Consider the following 23591-nt stretch of genomic DNA (forward strand, 5'->3'; position numbering starts at 1 on the left):
CCGTACTGATTCAGGATAAGACAAAAACACGGTTTGGAAAATGGATTTATGTTGTACTAGCTCATTATGTAATTTTTGTAAGTTAAGAGACCACTGCAAAATCAGCAGTTTCTCTGGATTTATTTATATGTATAATGAGTAAAATGAACATTTTTGACTTCTACAAACTACTGACAACATTTCCTCCAAATTTCAAATAAAAATATTGTAATTTAGAGCATTTATTTGCAGAAAATGCAACTAGTCAAAATAACAAAAAAAGATCCCATGTTTTCAGACCTCAAATAATGCAAAGAAAACAAGTGCATATTCATTTTTAAACAAAAAAAGAGTTCAGAAATCAATATTTGGGGAAATAATCCAGATTTAAAATCGAAGCTTTCATGCATCTTGGCATGCTCCCTATCAGTCGGTCACATTGCTGTTGAGCGACTTTATGCCACTCCTGGTGAAAAAATTTAAGCAGCTTGGCTTTGTTCATTTGACTCAAACAGATACATATAAACTGCTAATTTTGGTCTCTTAATTTTTTTTTTCAGAGCTGTGTGCACACATGATTGAATATAAATTTTTGAGCCAATGTGTTTTGGTTTAAATTAGGCTCAGAGAGACCATTGAAACTGATCAAGTGTGACATGAATCACTTTAAAAGTCCACAGCTCCACAAACAGGAGAACTTTCAATCACATCAGAATCACATCAACATGTCTTCACCTGACAGGGGTGTCTCATCCAGAAAATTACACGTCTGAATTACGAAAAGCTTTCATTCCTCAGGCTTCCAGGCTCTTCTAATACCAAAGGGGTGATATCACAGAAAACTTCTTGTCAACTACAATTTGCACCAGCAATTGCTGTATACAATAACAGCTAATTATCTGCACTTCACGCCACTCCACTAAAGCCAACAGCAACATAACCCATTTTAGAGATTTTTGAACATAGAGGCTCTCCCTTCTAAATGAGACGTTTAGTCTCAGTTTAGACCAGGACTACAGCAGACCCCAATGTGCATAAACTCGTTTATGAGTTTAAAGGGTCCTCTGTAGTTGTCATCATTAGCAGGTCCCCCAGGGGAAGGAAACTGTTTAAGATCATGGTGGCGCACCCTGAGTTTTAAAAGCGCTCTGAAACACACAGAGGCTGAAGGAACCGTAGGAGGGAATATAATCATTTGATCTGTTTCCATACAGGCCTGCTAAGCCTCTGATCCCAGAGTTTATAGCCAAGCTTCATGAGTGTTTCCAATCAAAACTGGGGCTACCTGAACACTTCTAAAGCAATATGCTGTTTAATTGTGCTGTAAAGGAGCACAAATTCAACACATGAAGGAATTTGTTTAAGCCCTGGTCATATAACACATTTGACTGAATAACAACAGACTACTGAATATGCACACTGACTGAATATGGCAGTTTAATATGTCTAAAAGTACAATATTGGTACATTTAGACTTAAATACACTTTTATATGCACAATAAAACTAACCTTGATAAAAGAATGCAATGAAAACCTCTCACTCACCCTCATTGTGACGTGTTAAAAGTCGCACACTAGTTCCGAGTCCTGTGGTTCTCTCAGATGTTTCCTCATTGACTAGCTCTCCAGAACTCACACACACACGGAGACAGATGAACAAATAAAGCCCCTAGTCCCTCCGCCTCCAACACACACACATACACTCTTTGGTCTGCTTTCTCAAAGTTTGAGCCGGTAGGTACATAAAGTAACTGCACTACATCTCAGCCGGTGGCTGCTAATGATATGAATCAATGTTCACAGAGGTTCACTGAAGTGGATGGCTTGTTATATCTATCAAGGCTTTAAAACAAACACAGTCAGTTTAAATGGCATTCATTGAAACCCACTCAGGGGTCAGTGCTCACTAAACAACATGGCTCGCGTGGGTGCTGGTCAGATGTTCTCTAAGATGGAGAAATACCGGTAATGTGAAAATTACTATTCACTGCATGCTGAAACCCAGACGGAAAAATATAGACGGTTTCCACTGTACCGGTATGTAGGATAACCGTTAAGCGTTTCATACTTTCCAGATGACAGCAATGAACAGACGTAGCCCTCTGTTTACACATCTCCCGGCTATGCTGTGAGTTTTTTGGAAAACGTGTGTCTTGAAGGCAGAGTTCTCACCCAGGTGTGTGTCCATTTGGGGAAACGGCAAGGGTTACATTTATATCGCAAACCAAAGTGGATTTTCCACTAATATCCCGTTTAGAAAAAAAAAAGTTGATGTTCATGATGTTCAAATTTCAATAATATATCATATTTTCTTATTATATTCAATTATAAAACCTCTGAACTTTCTTTCTAAAATCGCTCTCATTTATTATTTATCTCATTTAACTAAAAGTTATCTAATAACTTTTAGTATCACTTTCTGCCATTATTCAAAGCCAGTGTCACAGTATATCAATAATGTACATCTAATAAATAGTTAGAAATAATAGAAATAATAATAATAATAATAATAAATAATCAAACATTTTATATAATAAATATAAATTATTGTATAATCTAAATATATTTTATAAATATACTTTTGCACTTTTTTGTGTAATCCTTCATAAAGTGAAATTCATAAATTATTTTAAAAGTAAACCAAGTCTAATATTATGCCCAGGTAGACTGATGTAAAAAATCCTATTAATTCTGAAATTACTGATTGACTGATTGAATCAGATAAGTACAGTGTTTGAATTGAGGGTGATCCGAGATGATGGACCAGCCATAAGAACATAAATATAAAACTTTTCAGTTCAGTTTCACTGAATTAAAGAAAGAAGAAAAACATTGAAAATATTCTGAATAACTACTGAATGGCACTGTTAGGACTTAAAAATTTCTGATTCATACAGCATACAAAAAAAAATAATATAAAAGAAAAAATGGGCCACATTCAACGGTGGTGTGAACGTATCCAAAGTGAAATGGTACAGTATTTTACACAGATGCTTATTAGCAACATTGGAACCCCAAACAAAAACTAAGAGATGGTATTTGTAGAAACATTCCAGCTCTCTCATTTCTGCTCACTCATTTGTATGCATTCCAACCACACATCGACCAATCAGAGCTCAGGAGACACGGGCTTTGCCTTATGATCCTAGCTCTTACATTCCACTATCTTCCCTCAGTCTGGAATGACACACAAACGTACAGCTCCTCAAATCCTTTGTCAGAGCCTCTCAAACCCCCTGCCATGTCGGAGCCTCTCCCCCTGCTCTTCCTGATCTTTTTCTGTCTCTAAATGTGTGACGGGTCAATGTGGGTGCCACTCTTACTGCTGTGACGTGCCTGGATTGTTTGAATACCTTAAACCAGACAGACTTAAATCGGTTCCGTTCTGGGCATCCAAAACAAATATCCAAGAGATTTTAAAGCGTGATATTGTGATCTCCCAGCACATGGCTATTGCACAATGCACATTTTCCATTTAATAAAATTCAAGCACAATAATAATAATATGCACAGATTAACTGTTCACAATAAGATCTATAGCATGCATTTAGCAAATACATAGGGTGAACTTTCATGACTTTCTCCTTTAAAGAAGTCTTTCTCTTCCCTCTTTTCAAAGCTTGCCTGCAGAAAACCCAATATTTTCAAACACAGACTACAGACTAAACCAAGCACAGTAACATTAAGCCCTCTAGTAAACATCCTGGGACGCCATTTCTGTTACTGAAGTACTGTATGTGATATTTCACACAGCATAAACAACTGCTTTCTTATTTAATATGTTTGGGGGAAAAAACACCACAAACTAAGTCGACAGGACCAGATGTATCTGTTCATGCTGCACTTCAGCATGATGGGAACCTCTAATTTCACACAGAGTTTGAGGAAAACAGCTTACATTTTTGGAATATAAAAAAAAGTCTAGACGTACGCAGCTGTGAAACATGGGAAGCTTGCTTCACCCTCAAAATGAAGCATCCAGAGTCCAAAAATGCAATGGAGAGTTTTTACATTAGTCCTTAGCTCATTGATAACTCCATCAATAAACACGCAGTATTCGAAAAACTAAATAAGGTTGTGAGGAAATGTCATATAGCCTCAAAGAGCGTAAACACAACCGCGAACTTGGTTCTCAGATCTGACAGAAGCTGTTAAAAGTTCTATCCTAGACTAAACAAACAGCTACGCATGAGCAACCAGTCTGCTTTTTCTTCATCAGGCCTGAGATAAACCATAAAAACGTTCTAAATTAGTATTTTTTATTTAAAATTTTAGTCTTGAAGGAACAGCTCATCCGAAGATGAAAGTTCTGTCATTATGTACTCTCGCTTGTGTTTCTGAAAGTAGACTGAAAGGTCTATTTGTGCTCTAATAGGCTCAAGATAAACTTTACTCTACTGTTGTACAGAATATGGCATATAATTCACATGAGGGATGCAATATCCTCTGTGAAAACAGGACACTCTCTAAGGGCCTTTAGATACCTGGCAAAAGAACAAGCCATAAATAGTGGTTTATATTAGACCTTGACTTTTATGTGTACAAATGCATTAAAAGGTGAGGATATCAGCCTGTGGTCAATGGCCTCATCCGGTTAATCGGTTTGACTCCCTGTGACGCTTCTATGGGTGGGGGAAAATCGATTCTTAGATGCATCGCGATGCGGCTGTGGACGATTCTGAATCGAATCACAAATGTCAAAAATTGATTTTCTAAATGTTAAATGATGACGTAATGCCACAGTCTGTGGCGTGCAGATGTGCACATAACAGAGACGAATGACGCACGGTTGAGCGAGAAATCCGACCGGCACCCACTGCATTAAAATCTAGCATAACTTTGGCTATGAAGTTGAAGGGAAAAAGGACCTGGACAAGAGCCACACTTTATGCAAGTAGGGCTCCAGACTGCGACCAAATGGGCGACAATAGGTCGCACTGGTGTGACCACCACGTTGTCCAATTGATAAGAGCTGCAACTTCTGTTACATACGAGAAACATCAATCGGCAAACGAAACGAAAGTGAAACGGAACCGCGTATTCGTTTGAGCTGCCGGAACGTTGAGCGCAAGCTCAGAACATGAACATGAAATGGCGCGAGCTCAGAATAGGTTTACTTGTAGGCCGATCTCAATTACGCGACACTGTTATTACACAGCGCTGGGAAATCCAGTGAGAACACGTTTGAATTCACTGCAGAATCAATAACATCGCAGCGAGATCTAATTGGAAGCATTCAAATTTGGCGCAGAATTCTGTTATAAACCACATGTCAGATCAAACAGCACTGACGTGGAAACCAGGACAACTTTCACTCAACTCGGAAAAGGCAAAGCGAATTACAAACTCTATCGCAACATGTATTGCCAAATCACTTACATTAGTTTAATTAAAATATATTACAAGTAAATTCATTATGGATCATTACAAATGCTTTGATTTAAAAAGTACCAAGTAGTCACACAGTGAGAAAAAAGAAAATCTGTATAAAAAAAAAGCAAAAAAGCATCGATAATCGTTTTATCATCGCAGCACTCGTAATCAAATCGAATCGTGAGGTGCCTATAGAGATTCCCACCCCTAGTCGCTTAATGGCCAAGCTTAGATCATCGAAATGCCGCAGACTAGAGGACAGAACTAACCGTCTCTCGTGTGAATCCCCTGGACGCTTTTGAACAGTTATAGTTCACTGCCAGCTCTTATCTAAAACACCGTTGCAAAGAGAGAGGAGGGTCTCTGCACAAGGGGCCAAGAATAATTTGAATTTTATCACACATTTACATTATATGTGTGACATAAAAAAATTAATAATCCCCTGTCATGGCCAATACTCATGGTGCACAGGGTCATACACACAAGGACGAAACACCAGGGTAACACATGACACTAAAATAATGCAATAAATACTAAATATTATTAAAATACATAACTGTTCACATAAAATTAGAAGAAACTTCTTTATATAAACTATAATCGTGTGATGTCACGCAGGGACTTCTGTTTTTTTTACCGTAAATACAGCATATGGTAAGACTTACAGTCAACCACATAATAGGTTTTTACTGTAGCATTTTTACTGTAAAAATGAAAAACAGTAAAATTGCATGGGGAAGTATGTACGAAATGATCTACAAAGTTTAATCCTAAAAAAGTGTAGTGTAGACAGCCTCAAGCTGTTACATTCAGCGTAGACACGGTGTTAGTGTGTCCTGGTGAGTTGCTAGGCTAATTGCTAAGTAGTTGCTAAGGTGTTCTGAATGGTTTTAGCGTTTCCAGAGCAGTTGCTGTATAGAGTGTTGTTAAGTGGTTGCTAGAGTTTTCTGGGAAGTAGAATGTTGGCTTTATGATATCTATGATATTTTGGGCTGTAGATATGGAGACTATTTTTTTCCTCCACAAATCGTAAGTGTATTCCCTCTCCTCAACGAACTATTTGAGGTTTCATTTGTGTTGGTACCACAAACAAGTGGGACTTTCTATGCAGTGATGTTCAATACTTGGGGTTTGGAGTTTGTCACAAGTCTTTATTAATCTAAATCATGGGAACATAAGCACTAAAGGTGATGGACAGTATAGGATAAAAAACTTCTAACCAAAACAAAACCCTTTCATGGTCACCTGCACAGATGTCGAACAGATCATTCTGGGAATCCTTAAACATTGCTTTATATAACAAAATGTGCTGTTGCTAAGAGCACTCAGTGTTGTTCTTCACTGTCTTAATTACAAGAGCCGGGTCGGAATGAGTAAAGACTGCCACTGACCCAGATAATCAGCACCACAGAAAGTCAGTTAACGGTCTCTTTTACCCAAATTCTCTCTCTCTCTCTCTCGTCCGTCCCAGAGCAGATCTCACTTTACACTGAACTGCAAGAGCACAGGAAGGGAACACATTAAACCATCAACAAAATTCTCCAAAGGGAGCTCATATGCATCTTGCTGTGTCAGAGGATACTGCTTTTATCTTCATCGAAAAGATTCTAATTGCACTTTACTGGGTCATAACGCAGTTGCATGCCGGGTAAACGCATCACAATAGATACTTCTTGTCTCTTCTTCCCTGTCTATCAGCTACAAACACTGATGTTTTTGCATAATGTGGCCAGTGAAAGTTGATATGTTTAGTGTGCTAATCCATGAGAGCAGTGGGACAGATGCTTGACATACAGACCCCCTTGTGTCTCCTGTGCAGATGACCCGTGTCTGCCCTAAAAACAGTGTGGAGGTGGTTATGTCTTCATAGTAGAACAGTTTACAATCAATCTGTCATCATCCCTCATAAACCTACAACCATTCCAGTTCATTTAAAGGAGTTATATCATAATATATGTTTTTGTGTGTGTAATTAAAATATGTCAGCAAGGATAGCACAAATAGAAATCCTAATAAATTCTCCTGATAATATAAGTAGTGCTGTCAAATCGGTTAATCACATCTAATATAAAAGTTTGTGTTTTCATAATAAATGTGTGTGTATATATAGTATATATATGTGTGTGTGTGTGTGTGTGTGTGTGTGTGTGTGTATACACAGAGAAACACAGACATATATTTAACAAACATTTTATATATATGTGTGTGTGTGTATATACAGTATATATATATATATATATTATATTTATTTTATATCTATTATAAAATTATATATAATACAATTATATATAAATATAATACAATAGAATATATTTAGTGCCGTCAAATTGATTAATCGCATCTAACAAGTTTGTTTACATTTTATGTGAACAAACTTGTTAGATGCGATTAATTGCGATTAATCAATTTGATATGTCCCCTAAAAAAATCCATTTGTGTTTAAGTAAATAAACTTCTCTCTAAAACAGTATGCATCCTCCCTGACACTTCTGCTTTCACTGTGCAGCAAATGTCAGTTTTATAGAGTAATGGAAATGTGATGTCATTGTGGGAGCTCTCAAAAAACGAGGTCATCTTTAGCAGGGCTGGCATCAGTATGGCACTCGAGCTGACTGACAGAAAAGTCTTCTAGTGACTGACGCCATATGCAAAGTGTGTGTGTGCCAAGGCTGTATCTAAGGTAACCATGTGTGCCTCTGGAGCCTTGTGGCAGTTTAGGGATGATAAATTATGCACTGCACACCGAACTGGCTCACATTCACTCAGCTGTACATGCAAGAAAATGAAGAAAAATTATACACTTATACTTACAAACACTGTGTAGTTTTGAGACATACTCATGATTTATTTTCCTTGGAAAAAACAAATAATTTAGATGCTCTTAGTTTGCTAAGTGGTGTCCTTCATAGAGCTCATTAACAGCATATTTACTGAACCTAAAGGCCTACTGACAATAAGTCTTTAAGAAAACCCTTTTCTTGCTGTTTAGTTGCATCTGACTTTGTGATAACTAATAATAAAGCGTAATACGCAGATATTTGTAATTTTGAACTGAGTATTGTTCAAAGATTTTATGCAACAAAATCCAGTGACTAGTTCCTCAAAATTAGTGTTGCACTGAAATTTTGCCAACCATTTTCAGCAAAAACAGCAAAAAAAAAAAGAAGAAAAAAAAAGAAGTTTTTGGCTAAATTAAAACTTCAATTTCGGTTTCGGTGTTTCAGTAAAAAATAAAATAAAATTCAGGTGCATTAATCAAAAATGTTCTAGTAAATAGCTAACTGTACACCCCTACTCCTAAAAAACAATCCGTTTGCATTCAAATTCATTGCTTAGCTAGTTGTGGGACACCTTGGAAGTATCCGATTTGAAATCTGCCACCTTTGCTCATGAAGGCTAACGATTTAGCCAGCAGACTGCGGTCAACACCACTGTCTCCTTCCTGATTCCTGCAGTGAACATGCTTTCTGTGCCATGCCATGCTACGTGATGTTTTGCCACAGTCCTGACCTCTCTTCTGTAAGACAGTCAGCTGTCAAAACCCCAAAATCAAAGCCCAATGTAACATTCCCTGGAGCACATTTCTGCTTGTCATGCTAGGTAGTCTCCCACTCCTTCTCGTCAAGAGCCACCGGGCAGTCAAATGAGCTCAACGTGGCTGATTCGCATGTCAGATGCATCACACTCTGATGTTTTTTATCGATATGCAAACTGCTGTATAGATATATAACCGCCTAAACAGATGAGGGCCGTTTGTTAATGGACCACAGAAGCCACCAGAAAATATCTATGTGAAAGTCAGTTCACAAGACAGATGGTTCTGATAATGAGTGATGTAATGGCTGACAGTCATACAGTTGCTAAAAAAAAAAAATCAATAGAAAGTCAGATCTTACTTCACCAAGCAAACATTATTTGCTATATACACTCAACAATTTGCAAATATTTCAGAACAAGGTCTGTATCAAAGGTCATTTTTTGTTTGACTTATTTTGTACTAAACCTTTCTCGAGAAAGCACATTTGTGGGGATGAGGTCATTGGCATGTTGAGCTCATTTGTTTTAGCTCATTCTTTCTACATTTATTCCAGTACATTTAATCGGCAAAAAGCCAAATAAACATACTAAGGGCATCTACTAGAACTGCACATGCTTAGCAAATAACATACTAGATACTCTCTGTTGTGAGTATTGAAGCATAACTTTGTACGCTCACCTCCTTTTCTGAGAGAAATAAACAGTCACAATGGGTAATTACAAGGGAAACAGACAAGAGACGTTTCAGACACAAACACATATAAAACTTCACAGGGGCCTTTGTCTCAGCGGCTTCATTCTGGGCTGCAAACCGGACCAAGATGTCTACTGTTCCCTCCCACCTCTCAATAAAAGAGACAACAAACAATGGGGTTGCCATGGTAAAATCAGAGCCCTCTGCCTCAGCATGACAGCGGATTAGTCAGTGTGTCAGTTCTGCCAGAGACGTGTAGTAGCATTTCCTCCAAATGTCCTGCATTCTCACCAAAAGCACAAATGCTAATGCTTGCTAGGTGTGTTAAGATTAGATTCAGCCATCAGTGTCCACTGAGGAGCTCTTCTGGAAAATATTAACTGCAGAAACTTGCAATTTACATATCATCCGAAGGCATGTAGAGGCAGCACCGTACATGACATGTACAAACAGAGACGGGGAATATTTCTTAGACAGATTCTTTATACAATGATGTGGCTTTCAAGTGGGCATCTGCAAAGAAATGACTCTAGACATTTTCTCAGAGCTAACTGCACTTTACTTCGGTCTCAAGGACATTTTAGTGGATATGTGAAGTCAGATTTCTCATAAATCTCACTTGGTTTTATATTTTGTTATATAAATGCATGTATTTTTAAGTGTGCTTCTCACTTACCAGCCTCTCCATTTCCTGCTCTCTGAGTCGCTCTTCTCTTTGGCGTCGATGGTACTCCAGAAGATCATCTTCGTTGTCACTGATCTCCGTAATGCTGTTTTTGCGCTCCCTCATGCCTGGGTGAGGCATCCGGAGGTCCCTGTGGCCTGCTGACATCTTCCGGTGGCTTCTGGGACTGGATCGGGGCGATGACCCAGGTAGAGAACCCAGGCTGAAGGCCGAAGACAGCGAGTTCCCAAAACTGCCCTTCCGTCCACTGCCTTCCCCCATATGTCCGGAGGTGGGTGAAGGACTACGAGCACGCACACCACGAGGACTGAACGGCTCCTCCGTAGGAGACCCTGCTTTCCGTCGGAGTCTGGGACTGTCTGGCACAATTCTTGGGCATGGAATCTCTGGAGTTCGCAGGGTTCCTGGTAGAGCTCCTGGAAGCACAGGAACCCCCCTGCGGGCTATAGAGGGGCTGAGAGGGGGAAGTTCCCTCATGCTGCTCCCTTCAAGGTTCCTGCGGGCCAGCCGCGGACTTTCTGGAGGCTGTAGTGTGCGAGGATGCGGGTGTGGAGGTCCACCCTGAATGATGTGGACAATGGGGTCTAAGGGGGGCTGGAAAGATCGCGAGGGTGGGGAGAGTTGGTGAGAGGGGCTGGACGTCAAGGAGCGGTCTGGCTGAGGCTGTTCCCGGAAAGGACTTGAGGGGCGATCCTGGAGAACAATGGCAGTTTTGGATCTGGGACTAGAGGGTGAGGAGGATGGGGATGTGGTGGAGAATTTGGGGGTGAATCTGGGACTACCTGGAACTGGTACCCGACTGACAGATGGGGCATCAGACAGAGCAGTAGAGATGGAGACTAAGGGCAGAATGTGAGTCTGTATGGGGCTGTCTGGGGATTTAGCCACCAAGCTGTCTTGGTTCAACCCCCTACGACTTGGCTTTGGGCTTGGCGGTGCTTCTAAAAGAGCCTTTCGCTGGAGTCTGGGACTCTCAGGCACCTTTGGCCCACTGCTGCCACCGGAATAGCTGGGCAGTATGGTCCGTGGCTGAGGTATGGGTGGCTGGCTGGTGTAATTGTAACTAGAAGACCTCACTGGCACAGGAGGAAGCGTGTGAAACTGGTCCTGACAACCACTCGGCGAGGGACTGGTGTAGCTGCCACTGCTGGCGGCCGATGGGGACGAGAGTGGAGAGAAAGGAGGGGAGTTATTCTCGTAACTGGAGCCCACAGACATAGCACCAGGGCTCGTTGGGGGTGAGAGAAGGAAGCGGCCTCCTCCATTTAACATGGGGGACAGGGGAGACTGGGAGATAGGATGACCAGAGGGCTTCTTTGACTCAGAGGAAGAGGGCTGAGGGTCATCCATGACTAATGAGTCCATAATATCCTGAAGGTCCTTCTCAATGGAACTGACAATGGCACTGTGCTCAGGGCGCACTCTCTCGTTGGAGACCAAGTGAGATTTTGGCACTCCTGACGGCTGGTTCCCATTGACCAAGTTCTCAGAATCTGAAGGAAAAGATAACAATTATAAGAATTTGCAATACACAAAAATCAAAAGGCATATCTTTTAGAACAGTTCAGGTGTAGATTGATAATTGATTCATGATTAAACCATTCCATCTTTTCAATGAATCAGTGAAAATGGTTTACAAAGCCAGTCTGAACGATTTGTCGGCAAATCACCAAATAATTGAATCGAAAATAGTCTCTTTCAAACTATTAGGTGAGCTGATAATGAGCACTTGAACAGTATTTAAGGATTTGACTGATGGATGAAAAAGGAAGTTACATTAGTGTAATAGCAGAAATGTTACAAAAAAACATACTAGAAATATTTTAATGACTGTTAATGAATGAGATACAGAAGCTTCAGCCAATAAATGTAAATTAATTTTAGTATTGTTTATTGCACTAACAAATAATATTTAGTTTATTATTAGCTGAATCATGCAACAAACTAAACTGAACTGGGACAAAGTTTTGGAGCATTTAATATTTTGTGTCTAAATGACATCATTACATGATGTAAATAAAATGCTGAACTTGTTAACTGAAACAACCGGTTAAATCGAATCTCAAAATGAATTCCCATCTCTAGCCAGATGAGCCAATCCGAGTACAGAAAGCGAGAAAGGCACTTAAGAGTAAGTGGATGCATTTGGCTTCTTCTCCTCACATAACCCCAATTATTATCCTCAGTACTACACCTGAGCTTTTAATGCAAGTACCTGCAGCTCTTTTGGCGCTGCAGAGATGCATTTAATCCATTAGCCCCATTCAACAACCTACAAGTTTAACACTGCTGCCAATCCCACAGAAGACGAATGCTCAAGTAGAAACAGTGGCTACCAAAAAGTCTGCCAGGCTCCAGTCTGAGAGGATAAACGTCAAAGGAATATGTGCTCATATAGCTAAATCACAGACAGCCCTGCTGGTAATTCAATCTATCTCTCAGGCAACTGACCATCTCAAATGGTTCATCTGCTAAAAATGAGACAGACCTACAAACTAAAGATGGTAATTATCTAAACTGGGGGTTTTCAAACTGTGGTCCCGGAAACCCCAGGGTGCTGCAAGGGGGCTGCAAGGTAATACTATGGTAACGTTCTTTGTAAAGCTGCTTTGGAACAATTTCTACTACGAAAGACAATTCAATTAAAATACATTTGATTAAACAAAATGTTTTTTTCTTTTTGTTGGAAATAAATTCAGGTTTATACAAATATATAATAGTGTATAATAGTGCGGGGGGGGGGGGGACTTATTGTAAATATATTTGTAATTATATTTCTAAATAATATTTTAATAATTTGCTTAGCTGTAGTAGAATTACAAAACAAAAGCCAATTGTTTCGTTTTATACAGCATGTTTTATAATATCGTGCTAAGGATGTTTCTCACACATTACAAATAGGCCTGTATACATGAGATACAGAGATGCTTTATATTTTAGGAAAGGGCCCCTAAAACAATCATCATATTTGGGGGTCCTTGTCATCACAAAAGTTTGAAAACCTCTGATCTAATCAATACTTAAAAATAATGCCCAACTTGTGATTTTTTCCCTGTCAATTTGGAACAAAATAATAATTTTTATAATAATAAAAACACCCCAAATGTAACACTTATCAAACTTATTAGATTTGTGATTTATAGTCTACATAAGATTGTGAGTCACAGAACAGATTTCACAACATCCAAAACTTGATCAATCTTGCTCTTGCCAGCTAATTCGTTTAACCCACAAATCTCTGTCTTGATTACAAAATACTCTCTGTTCAAACTCCTCACAAATAATCCATAAAACACAACCCCCTTTCCAAGTGTTATTTATTATTGTTTTATAGTCATCGTGGTTTAGAAATACATTAATTATTCCATGTCACAAAATAACACGTCAGCTTCGACTATAAAATGATACATATGCTATACGTCCGTATGCCGATCTGACACATACAGCCTCTAGTCTATAATGATCAGTAGCTTACTTACAGATGAGAACACGCCTGTGGAAACGCTAAGCCGTTGCGTTTGGTTTATAACCCATAACCGAGCTCAGATTCAAAAGAACTGCTCCCGCATTCCGAGTGTAGACCTAGACCAGCTGTGCCGGTCACACGGTACCCAGGCAGGAGTAAAACGCCGCAGATGAGAAATTCCAGCCGGGCTTGGTGAGCCTGGCGCCGCTACACCATCGCTGAGTCCCCCTCCCTCCCCTGTCCACGGTGCTGATGTGACTGACTGCTGGCTGCAGGGGCGGGGCCTACACTCTTAAAGCGACAGTGCACATTTTCATGCTATATTCAAATGGACACTGATGTGGCTGTGGGTTTAAATAAAAAAGGCTCCTTTTTTTCTCACACAAACTGGTAGCTGATATGCAGTATATACTAGTTATACTAATATAATATAATATAATATAATATAATATAATATAATATAATATAATATAATATAATATAATATAATTATTATTTATGTTAATTAGCCAAAGAAGAATAAATGGGATAATGTAGACAGACACAACAATCAAATATTGCATGCTTCTCTGAGTCATACTGAAATATCATCAAGAACGTAGAACGAGGCAGCCGGATATTGAGGGAATATGAGGGGAACAGTTAGGAGGGGATTGGAGAGCAGGGTGGGTGGCAAGATAAAAATAGATATTGTAAAAGATACCCCTCAACTTTAAATAAGCAGAGCATGGCCAACAAAGCTGTCTGAACTGGAAAAGAGATGCAAGAGGAAATAGCTCTGGCACAGAGAAAGTGTGAAGGGGGTTCTTTTCCTCAATAAATCAGTCTATAAAGAAATATCAGATGCCAAAAGCGCATGAACAGCTTTATACATGCAAGTCTGAAAAATATTTTAGCTATGTAGTTTTATGTAATATAGACAATGGGGAAATAAGAAAAAAATAAATGGGAATGCAGCGGGTATGTTGGAAAATAATTTCTTTCATGGTGGAGAGAATTTATTACCAGCTCAGGAAATGCACTGCAACAGCTGTGTTTATATGCTATACGTGTCCTTTTCTGCCACACAGCAGGAAAAGTCAGGAAAACAACTCAGTAAATATTGTAAATGCTGTTTAAACATTGGCTGCTGTGTAGCACTGTGAGTGGGAGTGGAAGATGTAGAGCGCTCAGTCAGGAGACCCACAGGAATGAGTTTCTCATAAAAGTTGCATGGTGCAACTCGGGATCGAGGCAGGCTTGTATTGCTAACAGTTTGAAACAGAAATGCAGTAGGGCCCCGCTGAAAGCTGCTACCTGTGCTACTGAAACAAACCTTGCCATTCAGCCATGTGGCAACACCCTGTAAACCCAAATTTGCATAAATGTCCCATGTGTAAATATGTTGTTTTCCACTTGTTTTCTCTGGGTTCTTTTTTAAACATGATACATACGTAAAGCACATTTATATGCAATTATGTCATAGATGTCACATACTCTTTTGTATTATTATTCCAGACAGTACACACAAGGTTTTTAAGCTCTGAAGGAATGTTTTTTCCATACAAATGACGTTCTACTTAACACAGGCTTTGAGGTAAGCGTTAGATAATTCATGCCAGAGTCACGGTGTGTTGTGTTCTCCTGTGGGATATTGCGTTACCTGTGAGGGCCCAGTTTTTCACACTGGCTTTCTGTCCTCCCTCAGGCATCATGCTTTTCATTCGGAAAGCCTCCTCGGGGTGGTTGAAGCGGAAGAATGCGGACTGGCCGAAACACAGCATACAGCCTGCACACAAACCAAAACAACTATTATGAAGTTGAGAATGAAAGTGTATGCACTTTACATCAAACATATGCCCGAAGAAAGCATTTCAAATGATCTTGGCAGTTTTAGACCAGTTTTATACCGCAGTGTGGGAGGTACGGAGGGGGGAAATGGAAATGAATATTTGCCATCGTTTTACATGAACAAGCAGGAACATCTCACACTTTGGTGTCGGATAAGACTCCTGGCTTGCAGAGTGAGGGGAAAAATAGACAAGCCAAACTCTGGTAGTGTAGAAAGTTAAAGTCAACATGATATCTAAATTAACCCTATTTACTTTCTTAAACAAACAACATAAAAAAAAAACACTTTTGCTATATAAATCTACCTGATCTATTCTGGCCAATTTCCGTATTTATTGAAGCCAGGTAAAGGTCTCATGGAAACCTTTCCAGCCGTAGCAGATGTGTGATGAATGCGGAGTGCCAGATGCCCTTTTGTTCCAGGAAGAACATTTGATTACCCCTCAGGTTCTGACAGGACAAGGTACGCTTAGAGCACACAATGAAACTAATAACCGCTCAAGTAAAGTAAATCATGTACTTATTCTCACATCAATGTGTTTTCTTTCATGTTGTTAGTGAATAAAAGAATATGGATTGTTAACTGATGGTGGCTGTTGTCATAACAAGACTCTTCAAGAGGATTGCTCAAGTCTTGACGTGTTCTGCACAGTCAAAGTCAACTAGGTGAAAATAAACAAGAAAATCATAATACGCAAAACACATGTGTAGAACAGACAAGTTACAGTGTAGTGTTTTAATGAAAAGACTTGTTTACATGCCTGCTCAAAAAATGTTTTATTTGAAGCCAGGGGCGTAGTTTGTGTGTGTGTGTGTGTGTGTGTGTGGGGGGGGGGGTATATTTAAATCTATGCATTACAACCCCCCCAATATTTATACAATGATCACAATATCAGGAGGCATACTCAAACTTCAACCCCCCCCAATGTTCAAACCAAATCTACGCCCTTGTTTGAAGCAACAGTATATTGAGGTCTGTGGTGTAAACCACATCAGCCAAATGTTGTTTCATATATGTCATGTTTTGGTCCTTGTCGAAATCATATTTGATTGTTTTTACAGACAATAACCGTGGCATCCACTGCATCAGCACGAACCGCTCTGAACAGCTCAATCATTGTTAACAAGCCACCAAATAACAAACCGACAGCAGCTCCACTGCCTTCCTATTTTACACTACAAGCGTTGTGCTCAAATTGTGATTGTACAAATGTGCCATTAAAAATGACGCACAGCATCTAATTAAGTAATGTGGTAAATATGTGCTTGTGATGGCAAGCAAGCTTGAGCAATTCATCTGCACTGCTGTAAGAGAAAAGGTTGCAAAACTCTAAAATTACAGTGAGTTATACCCGAAACACATAATGTGTTCCACTAGATCAGAGCCACCGATGTGTTGGTAAGGCCAAAGGCTAGATTCTGATATTGAAAACACTTAGTTCAATATAATATAATCTATCTATCTATCTGTATCTATCTATCTATAATGAAAATCTATCTGTCTTTCTGGGCCTCAAAATATCCCAAATTAACATTGAACGAAATAAACATCATGCATTGTCATAGCTGAGCTTCACTGTTCCACCATGAGGGAAACCAGCAGTAAGCAGAGCTCAAATGAGCTCCAGACCACAGCTCAGACTGCAATTCAATCAATACACAGAAGGAAAAAAAGAAAAAGAAAGTGAAAAGTTAGTGCACACACATTAGGAGCAGTGAGTGAACACAGATCACTGCAAACCGCACACCCGGAGCAGTAGGCAGCCATTTTTGCTGTGGCACCCTGGGAGCAATTGGGGGTTAGGTGCCTTGCTCAAGGGGATTCTCAGTCGTTTCCTGCCGGTATTGAGAATCAAGTCCGCAACCTTCGGGTTACTAGTCTGACTCTCTAACCATTAGGCCACGACTGCCCCACGACTGTAAAAACATATTTTAATATCTATACCTTAATACCTTAATTTTAATATACCTTAATATCTACTAACCATGTAAACCATCATTACTATTCAGACACACTGAAAATCATTTTTATGATCAATAAGTTATGACAACATGTTTTTACATTGCTTTAACTCATCAAAATAAGTTTAAACTTTTTTTTCAAGTTATACAAGATTCAAATCATTTTTAATTCAGTTTAATGTAATTTAAGTTAAAATGACTTAAACATCCAAGTTGATTGTACTTAAACATTTAAGGCAGCAACTTTCCTTACAGAGCATTCAGCAGTATTTATGTATATCAGTTACCTTTTATCACTATGAAGAGCAAAGTTCCAGGAAGTGGTTGAGCACTGTTGTAAGCTTTCTTTCAGTGCAACATTTCACATAAACACATAGTTCCTATTATGCAGAGAACAGTGGGATATCGAATATAATGTCTTTGTTTGTGTGTGGCAGAAAGTGAAAAGGTCTGTGTTTAATATAGTCTTGGCATGCAGGAAATGATTGATAGATTAATACCAACAGTAAAACAGGAGGTAAGAAATCCCCATGGTGTCCATCATACTGAGAACAGTGCAGTAATATTACACAAGTTAATATGATATACACACAATGTCTCACGAAGAAGAGAATAGCTTGCAGTGAATGACCAACCTGCATTTTAACACTTTAGGTGTCAGTGAAAATCACTGAAAACCCATTATATATTTTCAGATTGGCCACTACAGTGCCTCAAAGGTTGATGGATTTACCCACAATGCTAAGTGAAGAGTCTGAAAGTAGATTTATGGAGTGCAGCGATGGAGGGTAATCTACAACACTACAGCACACAAGGGAAAATACATGAGCCAAGAATCACACCTGCTGAGGAGGGAATCTATCCATCGATCTACGCTGCGGCCGCCATGCGTTTCAGACGTGCTGCCAGCATCTACTGAATGATGCCCAATTACAATATTCAAAAAAACATCAGACATCAAGACCACAAACCGCCCAGATTCTGTTCAGAAGGGGGCATTGAGTTTGAAAAAGCAATAGGGGTAAAATCCAAAGTTAAACACGGACAGTGTTTCCCCTGCTGTTTATAGATGGCCTCTCTCTGCCAGTCATTATGGATACTTTTAACACAGATATTTTTGGAAGTCAAGGAGATGTAATGAATAACGATTTCAGCCCCCTGTGGCACTGCCCCTCGCCGCATATGAATGTGTGATCATGGTGCTTTCAATGAGGCCTTTTTACCTATTTTTAAAACCGAGGCGTAGTAACTTAGTGGGCCTACAAATACATTTATTTTAAGTATTTTTGGAAAGTTCTACTTTATACATTTTTATTCACTTGACTTTTACTTAAAATTTTTTTTCTTTACTTAAAATTTACCTCACTCTATTTTAAAGAGAAAATTGAGTCTTTTACTCCAATACATCCAGACCTTTTCCTTACATTTGTGTTTGGAAAGTGCAAGAAATGAACAGTAGTAAAGCTTCAGTGAATCAGTGAACCATCGGTTACTTTGAATCAGCACTTTTTTGAGATCTCCCTTCAGTGACAGCTTATATTTATACTAGTATTTCTTTATTTTTGTGCGTTTGTGTGATGCCAAAGATCAATTGATCTTAAAACTGGTTTGCAAAGAGGTCTAAAGATTACTTTTGCAAATCATGAATCTGAATCTCGAGAGGCACACCAAACAATGCATAAAGGGCCATTCATGCAGGTTAGTGAATTTTTATCCCTCTCGAATATTACCTAGTGCGTAATACAGCTGTTTGTGAATGTAAAAGGTCTGCAAAGTATTGAAGAGCAAAGTGCATGACAAATAAAGTTATTGTCTCCTGAAAGAAAGAATTGATTCGGATCTGCAGCTGTCAGCAATTCCAGTCTCACTTCCGTAACGTATCTACGTAGGTTTGTAGGTTTGGGTGGGTAGGTATGACATGCCCCCATGTAAGAAAATTTTGAAAAATAACCCCTGAAATGATGACTTCTGGTGAATATTGTGGAAACTAATTGATATTTAGATAAATATATTTCAAACATTATAGCATATTATAATAGGCCTACAACTTATTAGGCCTATATATTCATAGAATAGCAAAGTAAGCCTAATCAATATACAAGACTGAACCACATAGATGTGAAATATAAAGGCTATCATGGTCATTTTGCCAACAATGAACCATGGATTTGTTTAGTTTATAATACGTTTTATTTTTAACTTAAACAAATACAAAATATATCATTTAAAACTCATCGGCTTAGACTGCATTTGAAGAAAAACAAACACAACAGTTTTCTGTAGCCTTGTGCGAACTTATGCAATAGAATTAGACTTCTAGAATGTTCTTTCCAGTGCAAAAAATAATATTTTTTAATTTAATAAGACAACATTTTAAGGAAGTGTAGTGCAAATATCTTTATATAATTATACTTCCATTATAGTTAACTTTCTTTCCAGTGCAAAACAATATATATAAAAAAAACAGCTAATAAAGAAAATTGCACTCAAATACTGCATTCAAGCAACACAACACCTGTATGTACATTTTTGTGCTCTTTTCTTTTTCGCCGGCTGCTCGGAGGTAGTCATTTTTACATTTTCCGCTGTTGTCACTTGTCGTCATCGTGGCTATACGTGACTCAAAATGACTGAAACGACCAATTAAAAGGGCATTCTCTGATGATGTTCCAAGATGTTAAAAACGCTACGCTGATCATAGACAAACGGGGAGAAATTAGTACCTACCGCACCGTAGTTTTTTTTTTTTTCTTATCATAGCCTACAATTGTCTTCGTTCATAGTCTGATGTGTCTGTAATGGATTTGCACTGAATTGATTCTCAAAAATACGGAACAAAGTGCGTTCCGTATCAGTTCAATGCGGAACAAGACTTTTATGTGTCAAATACGGGACGATTCCGTATTATACAGAACGGTTGGCAACCCTATTTCCCAGACACACTGTAAGCAGTAGACCAATCACAACAGATTGGGCCGTCTGACCAATCAGAGCAGAGCAGGCTCTCGGAGAGGAGGGGTTTAGAGAGACTGAGGGTGTTTCTCAATGTCAAGGATACTTCCTTGGCAGGACTGGTCCTTCCAAGTCACTTCCTTCAGAGGCTAGGCGAGGCTCCTCTTTAGCATTCGGAGAACACGTAAATGGAACAGGCTAGCAAGTGCACGTCAGTGCGTCATTACGTCAGTGAAAATGAAAAACAGAGCGTTGCTATGGACGCAGTTCTGTTCACTCAGGCAATATAATCGTTTTTAAATCAATAAACTCCTTTTTAATAATATTGATTATTTGACTGTCAAGTGAGTTTAAACAGTGCGGGTCAATTTGACTCATAACATAATGGATGTAATTATTTTTTAAAACAAATGTTTGGTAACGTAAATATATTTACATTTGAAAGCATATTGACCCGTTAACGCTCCGACTCCGTTAACGTCCAACATTTAGAATTTTTTGAACAAGCAAAGCTGCGCGCATAGGATTGTGGGTGATTTGAGAGCGCGAAGAGCGCGAAGGCTACACATATGCATCCTTTCCTGTATATGGGATATTTTTCGAACGAAGGACTCAGTCCTTGGTGGAAATTCCGAGGATCCTCGACATTGGAACAGTCCTTCGACGGATATCGATGATGTAGCATCCTCGAAATTCTGGCTTCCGAGGATCCTTCCTTGACATTGAGAAACGGCTTGAATCTTTTATCGAGTCCTTAATTCACAGTGAGAAAAGAGATGATGTGCAATGTATATAATTGGAAAATTAAAGCTTTTTGTTTTGTTTTTACCTTGGATGCATATAACCCTAATGTAGGAGACCTCCAAAAGAAAATTGGGAACCTTTAAAATAGCATATATTTTAAAAAATGCAAATCTTTTAAAGAAGCACAACCTTGAAAACAATGTAATGAATCGTGAACTGACAAGACTTATATTTACTTAATGTTCCATTATCATAGTGAATTCCTCTATTTCCAAACCACTATATATCTGCAGCAACTTGGGTAACAGAAAAATATTGCACAAAAAGTATAAAGCATACCAATGACTATTTTTTTAATTTCTGTTGAAATAAGACACATTTTCCAGAACAGCCTGCTCTGAATAGCAAAACCACTAAATAACCTCCCCTTGTCATAGATGACATCCCCAGCAAAGCATGACTAAGAGCCATTTTGTAATCAAATTCATGAGGCCATTTGCAAGAAGACAGGCCTCACTGGCGCATGACAAAGAGTGGAGAGAGGAGCGTGAATCTGGAAAGCACAGCAGGAAAGTGTCTGTTCCCCATGCACAGCCCGTCTCCCCAACATTAATCAGAGAGATTGATTCCCCACCGTTCCTCTTAAACAGCCATAACTGCACTGTGAGAAGCCAAGCTCATTAAAGAAAGTGCAAGTGTAACCATGCCAAAATCACCTGACAAGTAATAAATTAATAACATAGCAGTGAAGGTCATTTTTTAAAATAAAGATTATTTGTTTATTTGTTCATCTTATATTTTTATTTTTGTTAAAATACTTAAATATACAATATATATTTAAATAAATTATAATATATTATTATTACAATATATTAATTATATATAACGTAATAAAAAAACATAGCAGTGAAGGTGATTTTTAAAAATAAAGATTATTTGTTTATTTGTTCATCTTATATTTTTATTTTTGTTAAAATACTTAAATATACAGTATACATTTAAATAAATTATAATATATTATTTACAATATATTAATTATATATAAAGTAATTTAAAAAAATCTTTATATCATATAATTAAGTACTAATATTGTTATTATAATTTATTATAAATATCTGAGACCTCAAATATAAATAATGTAACATTTTAGAGAGTTTAAGAACAATTTAGTTTACAATTTAGTTCTTTATCCTTCAATGTTAAGTGTGTTTTATGAGCTAGGCAAGACCCTCAGGGTCTCTCAGACGTCATACAGAACATGAGAGTCAATAAAAAGTACCAAACTTTCTAAATAAGTTTAAAATGGCCATATCTCTTCATTTTTTAACACATGAAATCAATACAAAAACAGATGACCTTACTGTATAGCACAAACCCAGTAGTGCATCACAAATATGGTGGGAAGAGTTCGAATTTCTTCTAAAAGAAACAATAGTGACTCAGAGACCCAGTTCTTGATCTTGACTTGTTATATCACAGCGATGAAAAGGGCTGCATATAAAGTTATTCACACCAGTTGTTATCCAAACCACACATAACAGAGCAGCACAGATCTGCCTCATGTACTTTCAGTAAAAATAAAAGTGCTGGATCTGTTAAACCCATTGCATAAATTATGGCATTATTGTTTAGATCTCAATAAAGCTGGCAGAACAGAGAATGGTGAGTCACGGGTCCCAAATCGTTCCAACTCAAAACACAGGCATGTGAACAGGAGACTGAAGACGTCAAGACAAAAATGCCAAAAAGAACGCTCAACGGTTGCCATGGCAATAAGTTTTATTGCATCTGGAAAGCAACCCAGTTTTTCATTCTAACCTTACCCCAATTCCACACATACCAGAAATCATGTGGCTCACATCCATAAATGATACAGCTTATGTGTGCCAAAGATAAATATAAATAAGATAAATCACAATGATCACACCACCAAGTGTTTAATCTCATGTGAAGGCAAATCATTCTGCATGTAAAATGTAGATGACACACAAAAAAGATTTTCAAGACATGGACCAACCTCTTAGATGGAGGCCATTTCTTGAGCAGATGGTATTACATTTAGTTCAGAGGAGGTTATGTATGAACATGGTGACAACAGGGTACTTAAAGCAGAATAATAAGGAGAAATCGCCTTATCTTTCCGTCAACTATTCCAGCAGGGTTGCCAGTATACGTTCAGGACAAATAAAAGCATGTGTGGATAGTCAGACTGAGCAAACAGTGTGTTGAGAATGAGGAAGGGCTTGCATAGAAACAGGATTAGCAGCACTCTTGGGTCACATTGACCAGGAATAGAAGTGTAACACTATACACACACACTCATGCCTTGGCCAACATGGAAGAGAAAACCTCTCGATTTGGAACGGTTT

General features: G+C 38.5%; 2 protein-coding genes across 24 annotated transcripts in view; both read right to left on the minus strand.

Annotated features, from left to right (window-relative positions):
* Nucleotides 1–23591, minus strand: part of LOC308693715 (E3 ubiquitin-protein ligase TRIM39-like) — a gene marked incomplete at both ends in the record, with an annotated part of 764022 nt that overhangs the window by 615322 nt on the left and 125109 nt on the right. The gene's annotated exons all lie outside the window — the stretch shown is intronic.
* Nucleotides 1–23591, minus strand: part of phldb1b (pleckstrin homology-like domain, family B, member 1b) — a 74947-nt gene that overhangs the window by 28148 nt on the left and 23208 nt on the right. For 22 of the 23 annotated variants that reach the window (XM_081371369.1, XM_081371378.1, XM_081371379.1 and 19 more), the window contains 2 exons: nt 15377–15502; nt 10260–11761 (listed from right to left, as the gene is read on the minus strand). In XM_081371369.1, the coding sequence (XP_081227495.1) occupies nt 10260–11761; nt 15377–15502 (1628 nt within the window). Of the gene's footprint in view, nt 1–10259; nt 11762–13747; nt 13936–15376; nt 15503–23591 lie in introns of those variants that run through there. The other variant, XM_081371371.1, reaches the window with a different exon arrangement.

This window comes from Scardinius erythrophthalmus (genome assembly GCF_964197995.2).
Source record: "Scardinius erythrophthalmus genome assembly, chromosome: 7".
Lineage (NCBI taxonomy): Eukaryota > Metazoa > Chordata > Actinopteri > Cypriniformes > Leuciscidae > Scardinius > Scardinius erythrophthalmus.